This window comes from Giraffa tippelskirchi, chromosome 4 (genome assembly GCF_054371585.1).
Source record: "Giraffa tippelskirchi isolate mGirTip1 chromosome 4, T2T-mGirTip1v1.2.pri, whole genome shotgun sequence".
In the NCBI taxonomy this organism is placed as follows: domain Eukaryota; kingdom Metazoa; phylum Chordata; class Mammalia; order Artiodactyla; family Giraffidae; genus Giraffa; species Giraffa tippelskirchi.
In genome coordinates this window covers 20,059,742-20,073,971 of record NC_137278.1, presented here as the reverse complement: position 1 = coordinate 20,073,971, position 14,230 = coordinate 20,059,742, and the positions used below count along the sequence as shown (strand labels likewise).

At 47.8% G+C, this 14,230-nt stretch overlaps 1 protein-coding gene across 46 annotated transcripts in view; it reads right to left on the bottom strand.

Annotated features, from left to right (window-relative positions):
• LPIN1 (lipin 1) overlaps positions 1-14,230 on the bottom strand; it is a 373,872-nt gene that overhangs the window by 288,297 nt on the left and 71,345 nt on the right. For 44 of the 46 annotated variants that reach the window (XR_014083719.1, XR_014083724.1, XR_014083720.1 and 41 more), the window contains 3 exons: positions 5,000-5,200; positions 4,062-4,157; positions 826-1,133 (listed from right to left, as the gene is read on the bottom strand). Coding sequence is in view for 32 of the 46 variants with exons in the window: in XM_081596556.1 (XP_081452682.1) it covers positions 826-1,133; positions 4,062-4,157; positions 5,000-5,200 (605 nt within the window). In the remaining 14 variants the exon portion in view is untranslated. Of the gene's footprint in view, positions 1-825; positions 1,134-4,061; positions 4,158-4,999; positions 5,201-10,654; positions 10,817-13,453; positions 13,500-14,230 lie in introns of those variants that run through there. The other 2 variants (XM_081596577.1, XM_081596566.1) reach the window with 2 other exon arrangements.

Here is a 14,230-nt window from a genome sequence, read left to right as displayed (position 1 = left end):
ATTACCAATCCTGTCTCGGTTACAACGTCCATCCCATCTTCAGGTGACTCTAGAATCGGGCCTGCAGGATTCCAAAATTCAGCCTTAAAAATGCATTAACAGAAAAATAAGAAATTCTAGGGGCAGGGGGGAAATGTTTATAAAAATCTTTCTACTGTAATCCCACTCTTGGGCAAATACAAGAGGAGAAAACCATAAATCAAAATGCTACCTGCACCCCAGTGTTCACAGCAGCATTATTTACAACAGCTAAGACAGGGAAGCAATCTAAAGGTCCATCGACAGATGAGTGGATAAAGTAGATGTGGAACCTATATACAGTGGGATATCACTCAGACTTAAAAAATAATAAAACAATGCCATTTGCAGCAACACGGATGGACCTAGAGATTATCATACTAAGCCAAACTGAGAAAAACAAATACCACATGATATCACTTAACATGTGGAATCTTTAAAAAAGAAAAAGATACAAATGAACTTATATATAAAAGAGAAATAGAAGCATGGACATAGAAAACAAACTTATGGTTACCAAAGGGGAAAGCAGGGGAGAGGAGTTTGGAATTAACATTTACATGCTATGTACAACATAGATAACTCACAAGGACCTACTACATAGCACAGGGATCTCTACTCAATATTTTATCATAACTTATAATGGAAAAGAATCTGAAAAAGAATATATCCACATCTAAATGAATCATTTTGCTGTACATCTGAAACTAACATAACACCGTGAATCAAGTATACATCAGTTAAAAAAACAGGACCATCCAAAACACTGAATTCTCCTAGTGCACCCCTTCCGTCACCCACACTTACCTACTGCTGTCCAGCGGCTCAGCCTCCTCGTCCGAGCTCATCTCTATGGGGAACATGTCTTCATCCTCGGACGTGTTCATGTTCTCGTCCCTTTTCAGGCTGTCCAGCTGCGACTTCCTCCTCCTCTTCCTGCGCTTCTTCACTAAAGAGCCACTCGACGGGCTCTCACTGGGAGGGGAGACCTGAGCTGACGTGTTGGCGTCCAGGCCTCTTATCCGATCTGCGGAGTTCCTCTTCAGCTGGGACTCCATCCTCGAGGCTCCTTCCGACAGGATCGGGGACGTGGCCAGGTGCATGGGGACCACCTCCTGAAGGGCGGCAAACATGTCTGAGAAGGAGCCTGGTTAGCTGGGGGCGGCGGGGGGGTGGGGTTAAGGGTTGGGACGGTGCTGACAACCTGCCAGCATTAATTCAGGGGTCCAAGCACAGGTGGAGGGGTGTGATGAGGAGCGCAGGGCAACCAAATGTCACGGTGATCTGGGGATGTGGCTGCAGGATTTGATAGATGGTCATAAAGTCAACATGTCACTAAATGCCATTTTGTACTGAATCCTGCGTTTTCATAATTATAAGAAAGCAAAGTAATTTTCAGTCATTTCAGATTACAAAAATTCAACATGGTCTGAAATTTTCAGGGAAAAGAGGAAAAAAATCGGCTTGGAGTTATTATATTACCCTGGGAACTGAACTCAATTTTGCACTCCAGTGTGTGTGTGTGTGTGTGTGTGTAAAAGAGAATGCGTGTGTGTATTTTTAATACACACTGAATTAAGACGACGATAATAATTTTTAAAGAAAGTTTTTCTGGTGCAGCCAAAAACCAAATAAAATTAAGAGGCTTAGAGAACATCAAATCATGTACTACACGTATAAAATCCACACCTGGAAAGTGAGGCTGAGGCTGGGAGGGATGGGAAATAGGTCACACCTCCAGGGAGACTGAAAGAAAGCAAAGCCTGGGATGGTTTTGTCCTGAGATTGAAACTGTGGGTATTCACTTTAGAGCCTGAAGCTACTCAGAGCCATTCCTTGATAGCCAGGCTATCTTCCCATAAAGGAACCAGTTCAAGAGGATTTTATTGAGGAATCACCACATCAGATCCCTTCAAAGTGACTTTCTCAGTGAATGAAAGAGTGAAAAGAAATGGTTTATCTTAGAAGAAAACATGCGGTAAATCTTCATGACTTGGAATTTGGCAAAGGATTCTTAGATATGACAACAAAATCATGAGCCACAAGGAAAAAGCAGATAAAATGGACTTCATCAAAATTGAAAAGTTTTGCGTTTCAAAGGACAACATCAAGAAAGTGAAAAGACAGCTCACACCATGGAAGAAAATCTTTACAAATCATCTCTCTTATAAATTATATTAGTCCCTTAACAAATCATAAAAGGGACTTACTTCTGGACTATATACTGAACTCTTACAGCTCAAATGATAAGACAAATAACCCAAAATAAAAATGATCAAAGGATCTGAACAGACACTTCTCCAAAGAATACAAACACAAGGTCAATAGCATGTGAAGAAGTGCTCAACATCATGGCAACAGGGAAATGCAAATCCACACCACAGTGAGATACCGCTTCACGCCCACTGGGATGGCTAGAATCACAAGGCCAGAAAGAAAGCAATGATGAGGCTACAGACAGATCAGAACCCTCGTGCACTGCTGCTGGGAACAGAAAATGGTGAAGTGGCTTTGGACAACAGCCTGGCAGCTCCTCAGTGTGAAACTCAGTGTTGCTGGAGAAGACTCTTGAGAGTCCCTTGGACAGCAAAGAGATCAAACCAGTCAATTTTAAAGGAAATCAACCCTAAATACTCTTTGGAAGGGCTGATGCTGAAGCTGAAGTCCCAATACTTTGGCCACCTGATGCAAACAGCTGACTCGTTTGAAAAGACTCTGATGCTGGGAAAGATTGAAGGAGGGAGGAGAAGAGAGCGACAGAGGACCAGATGGTTGGATGGCATCATCGAGTCAATCGATGTGAACTTGGGCAAAATCCAGGAGATGATGAGGGACAGGGAAGCCTGGCGTGCTGCAGTCCATGGGGTCACAAAGAGTCGGACACGAGTTGGCAACTGCACAACAAAAATAAATGACTCAGCAATTCCACTCCCAGGTACAAATTCCCCAAAGTGAAAACATATGCCTATATGAAAATCTGTACACAGCATTATTCACAGCAGCGAAAAGGTAGAAACAAACCCAAGTGTCCACCAACACATGAAAAGATAGACTAAACATGATCTATAGATACAGTGGAATATTATTCAGCCAAATAAAGGAATGGAGTACTGACACAGACACAATACGGGTGACTCTTGGAAATATTATAGTACATGAAAGAAGCCAGGCTCAAAAGATCACAAACCATGAAATTCTATTCAGGTGAAAGCTCAGATTAGGGAGGTCTATAGAGACAGAAAGTAGATTAGTGGTTGCTGAGGGCTCAGGGTGGTAGGGAGTTAGGGGTTTAGGGAGAGGGGAGGGGATAGCCTGTCTCTGAGGTGATGAAGAAGCTCTGAAACTGACTGTGTGATTACTGCAGGTATCTGTGAAAATACTAAAATCCACAGAACTGCACATTTGAGATGGATAAATCACATGGTAAAAAAATTGTATCTTAATAAAGCTGTTAAACAGTTTTTAATAATAAAAATTTAATGTGATCTGGTCACTAAGCAAAACTGAGAGCACTCAGCCATTCGAGACTTGACGCACAGGTGTAATTTGTACGCTTTGGATGATGGCTTCAGGCCAGCATCCTTCAGCTCCTCTTGTGTCCCTGGAAACAGGGAGACAAATGCAGGAGGCGGGGACCAGTGTGTCTTATGTGGACACAGCACACACCCACCCTGTGGCTCGATCCCCTGGTACGGGGAAAAGCCACTTTCCTCCTCTGCCCTCACCCACAGGGTGGGCACCTGCACTTCTCCTGCATCTTCCAGAGAAGCGTCCCACAAAGCTCAAAACCAGGAAGTAAGCATCACCACCCAGCTTCCCAGGTGGCTCAGCAGTAAAGAATCCCCCTGCCAAGGCAGGAGACTCGGGTTCGATCCCTGGGTCAGAAGATCCTCTGCAGGAGGAAACGGCAACCCACTCCAGTATTCTTGCTGAAGAAATCCCATGGAGAGAGGAGCCTGGTGGGCTACAGTCCATGGGGTCGCAAAGCGTCAGACACGACTGAGTGACTGAGCGTGCATGCAAGCATCACCCAGCTTCCTTACCTGATCGTTATCAGTCTCTTGAACAAAAAATGCTTCTCCATTATCTCCCAGTTTCATGTGCAAATCCACAGATTCCCCATTGATTTCTATGTCAACCTGAAGGAAAAACATACTTCACCACGACAGGAAACATCATGGGGAATGCCCAGGTCTCTACACACACTTCAGTTACATACATCCCCAAATATCTCACAGTCCCTAATCTCAACAGGTCAATCTGGTCCATCGAGAAACAGAGTCTAGGGGACCTCTCTGGTGCTCCAGTGGCTAAGACTCCACACTTCCAACACGGAGGGCACAGGTTCGATCCCTGGTCAGGAAACTAAGATCCCATACGTCATAGCATAGCCAAAAAGAAAAAAAAACGGAGTCTACTACCCCGCCCCCCACTACCCCCTGGATCCCTGCAGGCTTGTGATCGCCCAGTGAGTTGAGCACAACAGCAGTGACTACTGAAGCTAGTTCGCCCGGCTCCCTCCCTTGCAAGAGGCTCGCCCTTGCAGCCAGCCACCATGGTGTGAGGAAACCCAGGCCACATGGAGAAGACAGAGGCATTCTGGACGACAGCCTCAGCTCAGGATCCAGCCGAGGACCACCCGCTGGGTGAGCCAGAGCATCCACGGAGGAGCCCAGCCTTCAACCCCAAGTCTTCGGCTGAGGCCCCAGGCAGCGAAGAGCAAAAACTAGCCAGCCTCCTGAACTTGGCGTGCATGCCAGACCCCTCCAGAGCTTAATAAATAGTTGCTTTATGCCACTATAAATCTTGGAGAAATTGACACAGTCACAGTTAATGAGAACAATTGGCAATTGTCAATTTAGGGACCAGCTTTGCCAAAGGAGAGCTAACCCTCAGGGTCCTCAAGGAGCTCCAGAAACAAAAGTTTGTAGAAGTGCGAAGGGTCTCTCTAAGGAGGGCCCCTACCCCCCAGGCCACTCACCACCTTCTCCCGGGAGCGCAGGACCCCCATCTTCCCAAAGCGCACGTGGAAGGGGGAACACTGCAGGCTCCCATTGGGCTGGCGGACCACGATGATGTCGATGCATCCCGACAGGGTGGCGGGGTTCAGCCCCTTGTAGAGCTCCTTCACGGTGACGAACACCTGGCCCGCCAGTTGCCCAACGTAGTTCATGGTCTGAACCTGGGCGACAGAGACACAAGCGAGAAACACACGCAATTACTTCAGCTCCAAAGGTGGCTCAGATGCTAAAGGATCTGCCTGCCATGCAGGAGACCCGGGTTCCATCCCTGGGTCAGGAAGATCCCCTGGAGAAGGAAATGACAACCCACTCCAGTATCCTTGCCTGGAGAATCCCATGGATAGGGAAGCCTGGTGGGCTACTGTCCATGGGATCACAGAGAGTCAGACACAACTGAGCGACTGACACTTTCACTAGAGCCAGTCAGGATGAACGTGCGTGCACCTCACGCCGGACTTCACACCCTGCTCAGGGCTTTTTGCTCTACCAGAATGGGACTCCCATGCCTCACTCAGCTACCCCCACCCCAAACCCCAGCCACCCCGCAAGGCCTAGTCTCAGTTGTCCCTGGGCCACTCCTCTCCGAGTCCACGGTACCTGTTGACACCGTCCTTACAGTTCTTGCTCTAACTCATATGCAGGTTTTACAAACGAAATCTCAAGACTCTTGAGAAGAGAGACTGTACATGAAATCTTTCATATTCCCCACCACACCAAAAAGAGTGAAGTGACGTGAAGTGAAAGTCACTCAGTCGTGTCCGACTCTTTGTGACCCCATGGACTATTCAGTCCATGGGATTCTCCAGGCCAGAATACTGGAGTGGGTAGCCTTTCCCTTCTCCAGGGGATCTTCCCAACCCTGGGATCGAACCCAGGTCTGCTGCATTGCAGGTGGATTCTTTACCAGCTGAGCAACCAGGGAAGCCCAAAAAGACTACGTATTTAATATTACTAGAGACAAATGACTATTTTTCCTTGAGAAGGGGAAAAAAAAGTGACTTTTATTTTGAACAATTTCCACCCTGGGCCTTGCCTGCCTGCCCCATGCTCTCACATTCTGAGGGATATCTGTGCCAGGCTTCAGGTTGTCTGCACAGCTGACTCACTGGAGCCCCCTGAGCAAACATCCAGGGCTGCTGCTCTGCAAGGGGCCTGGTGCTAGCAAGACAGATTCAAAAGATGCAAGCCCCCTCCCCCCGAGGGACTTGGGCTCGAGAAGGAGAATGCACGTCCATGAGGCTGTCTCTTTTAAGGAGACGCTGAGGGAATTCACTTTGCCAACAAAGGTCCATCTAGTCAAAGCTATGGCTTTTCCAGTAGTCACATATGGATATGAGAGTTAGACTATAAAGAAAGCTGAGCACCGAAGAATTGATGCTTTTGAACTGTGGTGTTGGAGAAGACTCTTGAGAGTCCCTTGGACTGTTAAGGAGATCCAACCAGTCCATAGTAAAGGAAATCAGTCCTGAATATTCATTGGAAGGACCGGTGCTGAAGCTGAAACTCCAATACTTTGGCCACCTGATGCGAAGAGCTGATTCCTTTGACAAGACCCTGATGCTGGGAAAGATTGAAGGCGGGAGGAGAAGGGGACGACAGAGGATGAGATAGTTGGATGGCCTCACCGACTCAATGGACATGAGTTTGAGCAAGCTCCAGGAGGTGGTGATGGACAGGGAGGCCTGGCGTGCTGCAGTCCATGGGGTGGCAAAGAGTCGGACATGACTGAGCGACTGAACTGAACTGAGGGAATTCTGTCCAGGGGAGAAGGAGAGCCATCGTGGAGGAGCTGGCAGTTGGCAGGCAGGGAGGAGGGTGGGGATGCTCACTGGCAGAGGGAGGTGGACAGGACACTGCACGTGGAGAGATGTGTGCCCCGGACAGAGGGGGCAGCGCCTGCAGAGGGAACGTGCAGTGGGGGACCAGAGCTGACACCCGCCATGAGACCAGCCAGCACATGGTAGCAAACGGGAAGCCATAGGGGACTCGGGAACACAAAATGATGACTCGACCCACAACTTAGAGCATTGCGGTTACAAAAGGGTAGAGAAGGCTGGCAGGAAAAGACCCTGAAGGCAGGCAGGCCAATCTGCAGATGCTGATGACCGCACAAACAAGAAAAGATGCCAGCCTGAAGGGCAGCAGTGACAGGAGAAACGAGGCAAATATTGGGGGCCGGAGCAACGGGATCCCCCGCAGCGCTGGGCCCTGGTCCTCTCCTCACAGCTGGGGCTCCACCGGCTACCCCAGTGTGACCCGCAACTGCCCAGCTGCCCGGCCAGCCTCGCCCACCCTCCAGATGCCGGTCGCCCGCCCTGATGGGACTGGGATGCTCAGACGGGCCCAGCCTCCCCTGGGGATGCGGCTCACGGTCCTGTCCCTGCTGGGTCCTGCCTCCTCCGGCTCCGGCTGCACCTCCACTTCAGGGCCGAGTCCATACACTTCTGTCCCCTCCACTCTGTACACTTTGGTGGACTCGTGAGGCCACGTGGTTTCAAATATCATCTGAGCACCAAGGGGTCACACAACATGACTTCCAACCAATGGGTCCCCAGCCCTCAGCCAGTTTACCTGCCCATAGACCCCAATTCCTCAGCAGATCTAACCAGGAGCTCAACGGCACTGACCACACTGACCACTACTCAGGGTCCCTACGATAACTCCAGCAGCCGCTACAGCGCGTGTGTGCCCACCTGGCCCTGACAAACCTCCATTTACACAGCTTGTAATTGGGAACTTTCTTGCTCTGATGTGTGTCCATTTTGCCATGTGGTTTTCATGTCACTCAGTGAAGCCAGATTCTCCTTGAGGCCAAGGATCAAGCCTGGTCCTTTCAAATTAGTACCAAAAAAAAAAGAAACTACCTTTTATGAGCCTCTCTTCTCAATCCCTACAACATAGCAGAAGTGATTATGACTTTCCCTGCTCCCAAAAAAGGAAACTGAAGCACTAAAGTGATCAGTCAACTGCCCTGCATGCAAACAAGAACTATTGATTTGATTCTAACAGAACAAGCCAGAGACCTGAAGCAGTGAGCAAAACCCTCAGAGAAAAGAGCATGAAAAAGTCCTCTGGCTCATGGTACAACTTTAAATGACATTCTCTGGATTAATACACTTCCTCCCTCAGATGCAGAAGTAAGCCAACCTTCAGTAAACACATTCAGAGATGCACAGACCTGCCTCCCAGCTGCACAGCCTCCACCACTAACTAAGGCCCTGGTACCTAAATACATAAAATCACACACGTTCTAAGTTGGCTTAGTGGTGCAGGTTAACCAACTCCATGCACAAGGGGAGGCGGGACATTTCCTGAGCCATATAGAAAAGGACTATTTATAACCCTGACACTTTCTCTAGGGAATCATTTTATAAAAGGAAAGCATCACCACAATGGTCAACCTAGATTTTAACATACTGGGTTCATGAGACAGCAGTGCCAGCAGTATAATAACATTTTTTACAATTTCTGTCATATGTGTGTGCGCATGCTAAGTCACTTCAGTTGTGTTCAACACTATGGGCTGGAGTCTGCCAGGCTCCTCTGTCCACAGGATTCTCCAGGCAAGAATTCTCTGGAGTGGGTTGCCATGCCCTCCTCCAGGGAATCGTCCCGACCCAGGGATCAAACCCTCATCTCCTACATTGTCAGGCAGGTTCTTTACCACTAGCACCACCTGGGAAGCCCCTTCTGTCATATACATGGCCTCATATTCACGTGATTCTCACAATAACCCTGTAGGTATAAGGCCTTTCAGGTAGGAAAACTGAAGGACAAGCAAATGTGCAATGCAGCAAATGCCCAAGATCACCGACCTGGAGTCTGACCTTGGCTTTGGTTCTGTTCAGCCCCTCTCCCATCTCCCACAGCTTCCTCCAACTTCACCACCCTCACATGTGGGCTTTGCCCACCCCTGAATGCCAGTGACCCCTGAATGACCGCTCCCCAGCACTGCGGTCCTGAACACAAGCCAATGTCACCGCTCCGCTGGCAAGGCTCCTGAGAAGGCCTCAGGACCTGTTGGCCAGCATTTTTTATTCATAAGAAAGAGAAAGCTCATAACTGGATGGTATTACCAGCTCTGTGTCCTAGCCTCTCATTTATCAAATGAGCATACTGGCCTGGGTGACCTGCAAGGTCCAGGTCCAGCTCCAATCATCCAAAGATAAAGATTGCACTCTTCAATCCTTAGCAACTGGAAGGGTATCTTTCATAATTTAAATGAAATGTTGCTCTGTGCTCTTATCCTCGAGAACGAAGCATCCTTCCCCCGCCCACCAATGAGTAAATTCAAGGTAAATGGACAGAAACCGAGAATTCTGAAGCTGGCAGGATCCTGACTGAGCTCGTGTCCCAACATCTTCGTTTTAAAGAAATAAGCCCAGAGGTGGGACATGGCTCAGGCGAGCTCCCCGCAACCAAGACTGAGCCAGACTTCAATTCCTCGATTTCCAGCCCTGGGATTTCCCCTGTGCGCGGGCCATGGGTGGGCTGATGTGTTTTTCCTACCACAAATAATCAGAAGTTGCTTTGAGATCTTTAGCTACCCTCTCTATTGAATAACTTATTTGCAAATCTGAAAATATCTCCATTCCGAAGCAGAAAATCTGTTCTATAATCCTTAACAAATGACGGAGCCAGGGCCCCACCTGCCAACACGCTCCTAGGAACTGTCAGTGTCTACGCCCTAGGCCAGCTGGAATGGAGCACCGAGAATTTTTTAAAAGGGAGAGCACTCACTACCACCTCACACCTATTTGTGTTTTCAGAGACGCGGCAGTGAGCGGTGGCTTGAAGTAAGATCTTACTTCCCTGCCCAGGAATCGAACCTGAGTGGTCTGGATGAAAACCAGGAATCCCAGCCACTAGACCAGCAAGAGACAGTGGCTGGAACAAAGCTTGCCCTGGCTCTTGTCCCCACTGATAAATGCATTTCTCAAGAAGGCGAAAACTGTAAAAACAGGTACAAAGTTTATTATCAGAGACACAGCACCAGTGGGAGAGCTCATAGAGAAATGGTTTGGTTAAGACAGAAGCAAGGCCGAGATGCACACCCGGAGAGAAAGGGTGTGGGTGCCCCCTGTAACGAGAAGTACAGTAAAGAAGCGGTTAAGTCGTTAACATAGGGCAGTTCTTCTGGGTCTTTGCTTTCCTTTGGCCAGTTATCTGGTTTCTTTTTCCTCACCTGACCTACCATAGGACCCTCTCCAACATCCATGCACTACTTTTTTCAAGAAGAATTCCAACCCAGAGGCCTATGGTGGGGTGGGGTGGGGCTTGGCATCACATATTATGGGGTGGTGCCCCCTCCTTTTGACCCCCAAGAAGCCTTTCTGAGCATGTGCAGTGTCTCCCTTGCCCCAAGGATGGGAAATAAATGACTTCTTTTGTTTTCTTTTTAGAGGTTTTTTTTAATTAATTTATTTTTTAATTGAAGGATAATTGCTTTAATAAATGACTTCTTGATCTTTTACTCAAACGGAGTTTAGCCCTTGTCTATTCCTTCCATGACTGTTATCTTAAGGTGCCCTCAGGAAACAAAGCCTGGTTCTTTATACTGTTTCTGTTATTTCTATCTCCAAGTGAAAATAGAAGGCTGGCTGTAAATATCTCACCTGGAGCCCACTTATCTCCTGTCTCAGGAAATGCAAACAGGAGGCTAGTTCTAAGTGTCTTGCCTGAAGTCCATCTTTTCTCACCCCAGAGAAATGCAAACAGGAGGCCAGTTGTAAAGGCCTCGCTGGAAGCCCATCTATCTCCCGCCTCATTAGGATGACTACTGCCTAAAAAGCAGGAAAAAACAAGCACCGGTGAGGATGTAAAGAATATGGAACCTACATACACTGCTGGAGGGTAAACGGTACAGCTATAAAACAGCATGGGGAGTCCTCAGAAAAATTTAAAATAGACCTACCCTCAGTTCAGTTCAGTTGCTCAGTCATGTCCGACTCTTTGCGACCCCATGGACTGCAGCACGCCAGGCTTCCCTGTCCATAACCGACTCCCAGAACTTGCTCAAACTCATGTCCATCAGGTAGGTGATGCCATCCAACCATCTCACCCTCTGTGGTCCCCACAGCCAGTCCCTCCCATCAGGAAGCTTCCACAAGCCTCTTATCCTTACCCATCAGAGGGCAAACAAAATGGAAACCACAATTACAGAAAACTAACCAAACTGATCACTTGGATCACAGCCTTGCCCAACTCAATGAAACTATGAGCCATGCCTCACGTAGGAGGAGAGGAGAGGTCATGGTGGAGAGTTCTGACAAAACGTGGTCCACTGGAGAAGGGAATGGCAAACCACTTCACTACTCTTGCCTTGAAAACCTCATGAACAGACCTACCCTATGACCCCAGCAATTCCACTTCTGAGTACACAGCCAAGAGAATAGAAAGCAAGATCTCAAAGAGATATATCTGTGTTTATAGCAACATTATTCCCAACAGCCAAAAGGTAAAAACAACCCCAACTGGCCATTGATGGATGAATGGATAAACAAAATGCAGTATGATACACACAATGGAATATTATTCAGTCTTAAAAAGGAATGAAATTCTGACACATGCTACAGCTTGGTTGAACCTTGAGGGCATCATGCTAAGTGACATACACCAGTCACAAAAGGACAAATACTGTGTGATCCTGCTCGTATGAGGCACCCAGAGCAGATAAAGCCATAGAAGCAGAAGGCAGAATGGTGATTACCAGGGGTGGGGGCAGGGCGGAGGAAGTTCGTGTTTCATGGGGACAGAGCTTCAGGTGTGCAAGGTGAGAAGAGCTCTGGAGCTGGACAGTAACCATCCACTGTGTGAATGCACAGCCACGTACGTGTACTTATATTGAGTCTATTGAGCTGTTCACTTAAAAATGGTTAGAAGACTGGATTTTATGTAGTGTATTTTACCAACATTTTTTTTTAAAAATTTACAACACAGATAAAGGAGAATACTGCATCAACCAGAATTCATTTCAGGAAGATGAACATTATTTGGTTAAAAAGTTTCTTGGAGGGACTTCCCAGGCAGTCCAGTGGTTAAGACTTCACCTTCCAATGCAGAGGGTGTGGGTTCGATCTGTAGTCGGGGAGCTAAGACCCCACATGCCAAAAAAACCAAGACATAAAACAAGAGCAATATTATGATAAATGCAATAAAGACTGTAAAAATATATTTAAAAAAGTAAAAGTTTCTTTGAGTGACAGACTGGGTCCAGGAGACCAAGGGGAGAAAGTGGACCCAGGTCACCTCCAGCATCTGCTTGACTGAGCAGCACAGGCTGGCTGGAGGCAGCCACGCTCTCCTTGACCTTCCGCTTCTCCACGTCTCCTCCTAAACACATGTGGTGAGTGAAAGTGAAAGTCGCTCAGTCATGTCAGACTCTTTGCAACCCCATGGACTATATATATTCCATGGAATTCTCCAGGCCAGAATACTGGAGTGGGTAGCTGTTCTCTTCTCCAGGGGATCTTCCCAACCCAAGGATGGAACCCAGGTCTCCCACATTGCAGGCGGATTCTTTACCAGCTGAGCCACAAGGGAAGCCCAAGGACACTGCAGTGGGTAGGCTATCCCTTCTCCAGCAGATCTTCCTAATCCAGGAATCGAACCAGGGTCTCCTGAATCGCAGGCAGATTCTTTACCAACTGAGCTGGTGAGTAGGTACTGAATATAGGAGCCAACCGGCTGGGCACCACTTTCCAAGTTTCACTTCTGTCAGCTGCATCGGAAGTCAAAGCCTCAAGGAAGAAGCTAATTTGCTGGTGAAGCAGCCAGGCCAGCCAGAGTCCCCTGCCGACCCCCCTTCACCTCCCCTCCAGCCATGGTGTCCACTGAGACAAGACAGGAGAAGGTCCAGAGGGGGTGTGTGCCCTCAAGAAGAAAGTGCCTTCGGAACCTCAAGAAGCAGCCAGAGATAAGCAGAACCTGTACACAAAACAAAGGCTGAAATTTCGAGCTGAACAGCTCTGAGACCCCTGCTCTCCACTCACCCCACTCCAAGTCACTTTTCGATCTCTTGATTTTAATCTCAGGATCTGGCAGGAGCTACCTGCTCCACCCGACAAGCCTTCACTTACCGCTCAAAACGGGGTTCCTTTAACCCTTGTGCAAAAGGTTTTCAAGGAAAGCTGAGCCAGGCCTCAAAAAAACAGAAAGATACCCCTCCTGCCAAACTCAGGTTCTCTATGCTGTGCTTAACTCTGAGGTTAAGAAACAGGTAAATTTATTTTTCTCAACGTGACACCTTCCAGCTTGACCTCCTGGAACACTACTAACTTTCTAAGATTATTCCACGCCACTGGAATACTTTCTTTCTGGATACTCTTCCGTAAGTTAGAAACCACTGCAGCACTTGTGTTAGACCCCAACAGATAACACACACGGAACACAAAAATCCAAAAGCGTATTCCCACCTAGGGTTCCATCTGCAACGTAAATGATCAACAGAGCATCTTCATCCTGAAAAGCATCAATTATTAAAACTAAATATGAGCCTTTGAATTATTTCAGGCCAACCCCCTTACTCAAAATTCAGGAATCAGGTCCATTCATTTATTATGCAAATGTATCAAAGTTACTTTAATTAATTCCCTTTCTAGGTCTCTCAACAAGACTATTATCAAAGGCACATTATCTACAAGGTAAGTTTCTCCATTTTCATCTTGTGGGCGTACCCAAAGACATGTGATGTTATGACAGGCAGCATCCAATCTGGAGATACTCCGCCCCAGGAAGGATAGTGGGTCAGGACTCAGGGCTGAGAAACCTCACCTTAGCATAGGTCAAAGAGAGTGCAAAGCTGTCTCAGTGGACACTACCCTCAGAATCACCATTTTTGTTAAACCTTCCTCACCTTGACACTTCTTTCTACCCTCAGCTCTTTAAGCCCCACAAGAGTTCTACCTCACTCCTTAATCTGCATGTCCCATCGCCTCTTCTGTGTCTTCGCCTGCGTGTCAGGCTACCTCGTCCATCTCCACACCCAAATTAACTCATTGTTCTGTGAACTGAACCTCCCTCCAGGCTCTCCTGTTCAGCTGATCCCCTCTCCTTCTATTCTGAGCAGCGGCTTGATAAAACACAGGCCGTCACTTGTCCAGGTTGTCATCATTTGTCCAGCTGGAGAAACCTGATAAACTCAGGCCAGCATTTGTCCAGCGGCTGGAGAGACCCCATTCACCAAGCTATCT